This window comes from Arachis hypogaea, chromosome 10 (assembly GCF_003086295.3).
Source record: "Arachis hypogaea cultivar Tifrunner chromosome 10, arahy.Tifrunner.gnm2.J5K5, whole genome shotgun sequence".
In the NCBI taxonomy this organism is placed as follows: Eukaryota; Viridiplantae; Streptophyta; class Magnoliopsida; order Fabales; family Fabaceae; genus Arachis; species Arachis hypogaea.
The window spans coordinates 79,494,811-79,503,827 of NC_092045.1; the positions used below are offsets into that span (position 1 = coordinate 79,494,811).

General features: G+C 35.3%; 1 protein-coding gene across 1 annotated transcript; it reads right to left on the reverse strand.

Moving 5' to 3' along the window:
- Positions 1 to 5,858: 5,858 nt before the first annotated feature.
- On the reverse strand, positions 5,859 to 6,889 carry LOC112717661 (chaperone protein dnaJ 20, chloroplastic-like). Its single transcript, XM_025769631.1, has 2 exons — positions 6,826 to 6,889; positions 5,859 to 6,163 (listed from the first exon to the last, which is right to left on the reverse strand). The coding sequence occupies exons 1-2, from the start codon at positions 6,887 to 6,889 to the stop codon at positions 5,859 to 5,861; spliced, it is 369 nt and encodes a 122-aa protein (XP_025625416.1).
- Between the last annotated feature and the right edge of the window lie 2,128 nt (positions 6,890 to 9,017).

The following is a 9,017-nucleotide window of genomic DNA, read 5'->3' on the forward strand; positions in this document are numbered from 1 at the left end:
TACATTTTAATTTTGTGCATATTTTTATTTTCTTTTCTAAATTTATTATTTTTTCATTGGTGTTAAATTTTCTTATTCAACTGTTGCATATTTTCTTGAATTATTCCGGTGCTTCATGACTTGTTTTATTCTGACTGGGTATTATTATTCATAAGTCAATGCTAACTTTTATAATACTAGTATTTCTTTTGTATTGATATGCACTTATACTACCTTGCATTACCCACACACTCCCTCTCATTGTTGCAAATTTTGCACCATTGGTATGCCATGTGCTTTTATTGCTTTCTCATGAACATGTTGTAGCTACCATGTAAATGAGACCCTTATTATTTAGCATTAACCCACCTATACTTTATTTATTTTCTTATCTTTATTTCTGGGTTACTTTTCTTCTTTTCCTCTTCTTTCAGGATGGCCACCAAAGAAGGGAAAGGGAAAGCTTTAAATGGGGAGACAAACAAGTCCATGTGCACAATCCTTGGAGAAAAGCATCAGTTGAAGCAACCCATCCACTTGCACATCTTAGCATGCACCGAGGACGGTGCAATCTTTAAGTGTGGGGAGGTCGATACCGATCTCCATGGGTTAGTTACTCTTCTATCTCAACACCAATGGTTTATTTTCCTTGTTAGTTGTTGCATTTGCATGTTTGATTGCATATTTTACCACTCGATTAAAGTAATATTTTCTTTTTTTCAAGAAACTTTTTAGAGTATTTCACTAATTTAAATTAAAACTTTTTATTAAACTTGTTCGAAGGAATATTATACTGGAACATGGTTTAGAGCTCGAACACACAAAACCTATGAGATTTTTGAGCCTATTTGATTGGTTGCATTTTATCAACCAATATTTTATTTTTGGTGTGTGTTGTTCTCTCTAAAATTATGATCTTTGCCTTGCTTAATTCTATATTTCCATTGTTTGATGTATGCATGCACTTATGTGATTGAGGCCTTATTTCACTAAGCTTACATACCCATATGGCCTTACCCTTCATTATCCCTTGCAAACCAATTTGAGCCTATTATACCCCTTTGTTCTTTACTTTAGCACATCATTAACTCTAAGCGGAAAACAATAATGTCCTTAATTTGAATCCTTGGTTAGCATAGACTAGCGAGAGTGCTCATGAATTAAGTGTGGGGAAAGTGGGTTTGGAAACATTTGGTTTGAGAATTGAGTATGTTAGAATTTTCTAAAAATGTGAAAAATATTGAGAACATGTTTATGCATTCAATACCTTAATCATATGCATTGAGAAAAACAAAAGAAAAGAAAAAAATAATAATACAAGAAAATCAAAGAAAAAGAGCAAATAAATAAAAAGGGGACAAAATGCCCCAAGTTAAAGTAATAATATCAATGCATATGAGTTGTACTTAAATTTGGGATACATGAATATGTGGTAAACATAGTTAATGGGCAGTTAGATCTTGCATTGTAATTACATGGATTGTCTAACGTTAGGTGGAAAGTTTAAGTTAATTAAGGATTCAAATTTTAGTCCACTTGGCCAAATACAATCCTACATTGACCCTAACCCCATTACAACCCTTAAAAGACCTCTTGAAATGTGTATATGTGCATTAAATTTTTGTTGATTGTTAGATGAAGAGCAAGCCTTAGAAAGCAAGATTAGTAGAAAACACTTGAGTGATTAGAGTGTATACACTTCCAGTAAGGGTTCGATGCTCGATTCTTTGTTCCCAGCTTTCACGAGCTATTTTCTTCTGCAAGTTCACTTGTACTTTATTTTATGATTTGAATTAGTGAAATCCAGTTCATGTCTGTTCTTGGATGATTTATTTACTTTTAACCAAGTAGGCAGAAACATTGTTGCATATAGTTGCATTCATATAGATAGGTTGCATTTTATAAGTTATATCATTCCTCTTCACTCCTTTATAGCTTCTTTGAGCTTAGCATGAGTACATGCTAATATTTAAGTGTGGGGAGGTTGATAAACCACTATTTTATGGTTTATCTTATGCTCAATTAAGTGGTTTATATCAATTCTTTACTCACTTATTCATACGATTTGCATGAGTTTACATTTTTCCTTCCTGATTTTGTGCTATGATTGAAAACATGTTTCTTTGGTCTTAATTTAGCTAATCTTAATCCTCTCTTATTACCATTCGATGTCGTGATATATGTGTTAAGCGATTTCAGGGATTACAGGACAGAAATGGCTCAGAGGATGGAAAGGAAGCATGTAAAAGTGGAAGGAATACAAGAAACTGAAGGAATTGCCAAAGCTGTCAGCCTGACCTCTTCACACTCAAACGGTCATAACATGAGCTACAGAGGTCCAAATGAAGCGGTTCCAGTTGCGTTGGAAAGCTAATGTCCAGGGCTTTGAAATGATATATAATTTGTCATAGTGGCCGTATAGCTAAGCAACACGAACGCGTGCTTCACGCGGACGTGTCGCAGTGATGAAAAACCAGCGTGGCAGATTTCGCAATCAGCGATCTCTGGGCTGTTTTTGACCCAGTTTTTAGCCCAGAAAACACAGATTAGAGGCTATAAAGTGGAAGAATCCATCCATTCATTCAACATACAGGACACAACATTCAATAATTCATAATTTTAGGTTTAGATGTAGTTTTTAGAGAGAGAGGCTCTCTCCTCTCTCTTAGGATTTAGGATTTAGGATTTCTTCTTCATTCCAGATTCAATGTTCCTTTAATTTATTTTTTACTTTTATTTATTCTATTACTTTAATTGTTATTTATCTTTTCAATTTGGCTTACGAACCTTCTCATGTTAGATTTGAATATTTTATGCAATTTGAGGTATTTCAGATATATGATTTTTATTTAGCTTTCTATATTATTGGCTTTGGTTGAGTAATTAGAGACTCTTGAGTTATCAAACTCTTTTGTTGATTGATAATTGGAAGTTGCTAATTGACTTAAATTCTACTAACTCTAGTCTTTCTTTGGAAATTAACTAGGACTTGAGGATTCATATTGATTTATTCACTTGACTTACCTTCATAGTTGGAGGTTGACTAAGTGGGAGCAACGAGCAATTCTCATCACAACTGATAAGGATAACTAGGATAGGACTTCTAATTTTCATACCTTGCCAAGAGTTTTCTTAGCTATTGCTTTATGAATTCCTACAATTTATTTCTCTTGTTCAAACCTTTCAAAAACCCAAAAATACTGTTTTCCATAACCAATAATAAAACACACCTCCCTGCAATTCCTTGAGAAGACGATCTGAGGTTTAAATACTTCGGTTATAAATTTTATTTGGTTTTTTTACTTGTGACAACCAAAACTTTTGTACGAAAGGATTCTCCGTTGGTTTAGAAACTATACTTACAACGCGATTATATTTGTGAATTTCTTTACCGATAGAAATCCAATTGTCAGGTGCATACCAATCCAATAGATTTGGTGATCCTAGCTATGATTATGAACCTCAACCACCATACTCCTATGACCATCATCCTCAATATTACCTTCAACCACAATACTCCCAAGCCTCATTCCACCACCAACAAACCTCATGGGATCCAAATTCCTATCCACCTTACAACTACCCATATGAGTCTTATGAACAACCACACTTTGAAACCACCACCATTCCAATCCTCGTTGCCGTCGCGCTCCACCACTGTCGCCACTGGTCCTCGTCGCTGGTCCTTCCTAGGATTCCAATTCTACTTCTTATTTGTTGATTTTGTTAATTACATTGTTGATTCTTTTGTTTTTGCTTCTTTTGTTAAATACATTGTTAATTTCATGATTTGTTAATTTTGTTAATCACATTATTTCTGATTCTGATTCCAGTGATATTGTTGACTTTGATTCTATTTTGATTTTATTGTTCTTCTGCTTCTATTTCTTTTGATTCTGATTCTGATTTCATTGTTGTTGTGCTTCTGATTTTGATTCTGTTTCTTTGATTTTATTGTTGTTGCGCTTTTGATTTCATTGTTCTTCTAATTTCTTTTTTTTATTCTTTGGTATTTGATCTACAGATTTATTTTTTTACTTTTGTTTCTTCTTCTATTTCTAATTCTGTTTTTTATATTTATTACATTGGTTCTATTTCTGATTTCATTGTTGTTGTTGCTGATACTGTGACGAAGAAGAAAAGATGCTGCTGTGATGGAGAAAAAGAAAAAGAAGAATAGAAACTGGGTATTTTGGAGAAGAAAGAGAAGGGTATTTTGGTCCAAAGAACGATTTTAAACTAAGTTAAACCTTGGGGATAATTTTGTATGCAAAAAAAGGTTGGGGACGAAAATAATTTTCGGCCTATACCTTAGGAACCAAAATCGTACTTAACCCAAACAAAAATGATAGGTTGAAATTGAATACAAAGAGAATCACTCTACTTTCTATCCAATTTCTTGATGTAACAAGAAAGGGACTCTTCAACCTAACTTGTCCACATCATAGTTTAGGAATTGAATCGAAGGAACTTCTCAATCTTCTACCCAATTCTCCGTGCAACAAGAGAGGGACTTATTCAACCTTACTTGTCCACACCATGGTTTTATCACGAAATAAAAAGTGCTTTGGCACCTATAATCAATCAATACTATGACTACAATAGTTTATGAGGTATTTATAACCTCTTATTAGGTTAAAACAAAAAAAAAATCCTAAGTCTACAAACAAAAAGTCCAATCTAGTAACTAAATAAAAAAAATTAAAATACATCAAATTAAATTAAATATTTTAAAATATAAACCAATAACTTAATAATATTTGAACTCTTCATATCACAAACATTTAAAACACGTATCATTTTAAGCTCACTTGTCAACACCATAGTTTCATCACAAAACCAAAAAAACGTGTTTTGGCACCTCTAATCATTCAATACTACGACTACAATAGTTTATGAGGTATTTATAACCTCTTATTAGATTTAAACAAAAAAAATTCTAAACTCACAACACAAAGTCCAATCTATTAATTAAATAAAGGGTTAAGTACTGTTTTTGTCCCTAAGGTCTAGGGTGAAAATCAAATTTGTCCCCGACCTTTTTTTATTATAAAATCATCTCCAACGTTACAAAACGTTATAAAATCGTCCTTTTGTCCATAAATAAAATTTTTCGGACAATTTTGCCCTTAAACAAAAATAAAAAAATCCTCCCCCATTATCACCATTATCCCCTGCATCATCGGTCATCACTACTACCACCACCAAACTCGTGCTTCTTAATCAACCCTTCAGAGCCAAGCTGCCCAAGCACCTCACAAGTATTCTCCATTGTGCACAACTTCTACACTCCAAACAAGCCAAGTTCATTCAGCTCCACCCCAGAAATAACACAACCCTTTTTTCCCCAAAGTGCGCAACAACTAATGAATTCAATTACAAACACCAACCTAAGATCCTTACAGATTCATGCAATTCCTTAATCAACCTTTTGAGCCAAAGTAACTCACAAGGAATCTCCACTACAAGGCACAGTTTTTTCACTCAATAAGAAGCCCATGTTCATTCAATTCTAACCCAGAAAGAACATATCTCATGCAAAACATGTTAATCCAGAAAGAACATAACTCGTACAAGAACTGAAATGTTATTCCCACTAAGCTTTACATGAACTATTTGCTAAAAACCCTATCCTGAAAACAGAATAAACCAATCCAAGCATTTCAGATAACTAAACTTGCTTCTAATTATAAACAAACAATAACAAAAAAAAAATCAAAATCCACAATGAATATCAAATTTCAGCAGGAAGAAAGGGGGAAAACCTTATCATGGTGGTAGTAACTTCTACGAGCATTGAAGGCAAAGTGAACTCCCCTAGCCATGTCATTATCATACATAGCTCTCCTAGTGGGATCCGAGAGGGTTTCGTAAGCCTCTTAGACCCGAATGAACCGCTTCGTGTACTCTTCGAGCCGACCCAGTAGAGACACATCCGGGTGGTACTTTCTTGCAAGTTGCTTGTACGCTTGCTTTATCTCCATCAACGACCCCGATTCTGAAATCCCTAGAAGCTCGTAGAAAATCAAGTCCGCAACCGCTGTCGCTGGCTTATCCTTGGTGATAGCAGCACCGTTGAAGGTAGCCCTGGGCTTCTTAAAGAAGAAGGTGACTCGGTTTAGAGAGACCAGATTTGTGGCAGTTGGGACGCAGAAGCGGTGATCGGCAGGTGTGATGGTTAAGCCTGAATAGAAAAGTTGTGATGAACTGATGGTTAAGGGGTGGGTGGGGTGGGGTGGGGTGATTTTTTTAATATTTTTTATTTTATTTAAAGGGTAAAATTATCAAAAAAATTTGTTTATGAACAAAAGGATGATTTTATAATGTTTTGTAACGTTAAGGATGATTTTAATAACAAAAAAATATCGAGGACAAATTTGATTTTTACCCCAGACCTTAGGGATGAAAACAGTACTTAACCCTTAAATAAATAAAATTAAAATACAACAAATTTAATTGAACATTTTAAAAATATAAACTAATAACTTCTAAACGTATTAGTTTATATGGTAAACAGTGAAAGATAAAAGGTAAATTAGGATAACAGGAGGTAAATGAATTAAAATATTTTTTCATGTTTAATAGGTCTTAGACTATAGCTTGTTAGTGTTAGGTTGTTATTTATCAGTTAGTTTAGTTCAAGTTATAGGTAGTTAGTTATAGTTCACAAGTGAATAAAATCTCCTGCATTGTAGTGTTACCTAGACCAGCAAACACACCCAGCAACTACACCTCTTGTATATATACATCACATATATAGTATAATAATGCAATTTTGAATTCATTCCAACTATTTCATTACTCTTGGATTCAATATGGTATCAGACGCTATCATTTTTCTCTCACCTTCCGCTTTCTTCCTCTTCCAATTTTCTTTCATTTTTTCTGATTCTTTCTCGTTTTTCTCCATTTCTTTTCTTTCTCACACTCAAACTCTCCCAATAGAGCTGATGAGAGCCTAATTTCTCTATATCAAACTTCATTATTTAAAGAAGTTAGGATTCCGATCATGAGATCGAGTGTGAGAGACCGTTCTTTACTTAAGAACAAGTTCATCCATGGTAGATCCATTTTTCTTGTCATCTGCAGACCAACCAAGACTCACTCTAGTTACTCAACAGCTCACCGAAGAGAATTATAACTCATGGAGAAGAGCCATGAAAAAGGCCCTCAACTCTAAGTGTAAGCTTATATTCATCAATGGTTCGGTATCGCGTCCAGATCCTGAACTTGAAGCCGAGCAATTCGAGACTTGGCAATATGTAAATGACATAGTTAGCACCTGGATTCTCAATTCGGTGTCCAAATAAATTGCAACATTCCTGGTTTATACTAATTCAGCGGAAGAGCTGTGGAATGATCTCATAGAAAGGTTTCAACATGGCAATGGTATAAGAATTTTTGAACTCAAGCGAGAGTTAGTGAACTTAAGTCAAGGTTTGATGACGGTTTCACAATACTTCACAAAAATAAAAGTTCTTTGGGAAGAACTCAACTCATATCGTCTAATTTCTTGCAATTGTGCTTATTCGCGGCTGATGCAAGCTTTTCTCCAAGACGAGTATGTACATTGTTTCCTAATGAGGTTAGATAATTTCTATGCTCAGATTCGGGGACAGATTCTATTGATGGAGCCTCTACCATTAATTAACAAGATCCTATCCCTAGTAGTTCAAGAAGAGAAGCACAGGGCAATTGGCGCTCCCTCACCCCCAACTCAACTTGCTTTCCTTGCAAGAAATCAGCATGTGCCTCCACAGTCTGGAAGAGGAAGAGGAAATGTGAAAAAGGACAGGCTCTCTGTTCTCATTGTGGTATTCTCGGTCACACAATTAACAAGTGCTTCAAGCTTCAAGGCTTTCCACCCAACTATAATAGAGGCAGAGGTTCATCCATGCATTGTCTGAAGCAAGCAGCTCACAATGTCATTAGATGAGAGTCTCAATTACCTCAAGATCCATCCTCAAATTTGAACTTGAATGCATCTCAAGTGCAGCAATTGATGCAGTTACTTAATAGTCAAAAGCTTCAAGAAATTGCTTCAAATGCAACTACACAGGTAGTCCCACCAGCAGGTATCGTTCTCAATGCCTCACTTACAAGGTCAACATTATCAAAACAAGATTGGATTCTAGATAGTTGTGCCACAATCCATATTGCAGGTGATTTGTCTCTCTTTCAAACTATTCACACCTCCCAAAATTATTCAGTTTCTCTTCCAAATAATGAACAGTTTCAAGCCAATTTCATAGGAACAGTAGTTGTTAGTTCAAATATCACATTGATGAGCGGATAATTTGTATACTTTTTGGCATTGTTTTTAGTATGTTTTTGGTATGATATAGTTAGTTTTTAGTATATTTTTATTAGTTTTTAGTTAAAATTCACTTTTCTGGACTTTACTATGAGTTTGTGTGTTTTTCTGTGATTTCAGGTATTTTCTGGCTGAAATTGAGGGACCTGAGCAAAAATCTGATTCAGAGACCAAAAAGGACTGCAGATGCTGTTGGATTCTGACCTCCCTGCACTCGAAGTGGATTTTCTGGAGCTACAGAAGCCCAACTGGCGCGCTCTCAACGGCGTTGGAAAGTAGACATCCTGGGCTTTCCAGCAATATATGATAGTCCATACGTTGCCCAAGATTTGATGGCCCAAACCGGCGTTCAAAGTCACCTCAAGAAATCCCAGCGTTAAACGCTGGAACTGGCACCCAAATGGGAGTTAAACGCCCAAACTGGCACTAAAGCTGGCGTTTAACTCCAAGAGGAGTCTCTGCACGAAATTTGCTTCATTGCTCAGCCCAAGCACACACCAAGTGGACCCGGAAGTGGATTTTTATGTCTTTTACTCATCTCTGTACACCCTAGGCTACTAGTTTTCTATAAGTAGGACCTTTTACTATTGTATTTTTTTTTTTTGGACATCTAGTTCTTAGATCATGATAGAGAGACTTTGGTAGCTATCTTCATTTTTATGCTATCTTAGATCATTGGGAGGCTGGCCATTCGGCCATGCCTAGACCTTATGCTTATGTATTT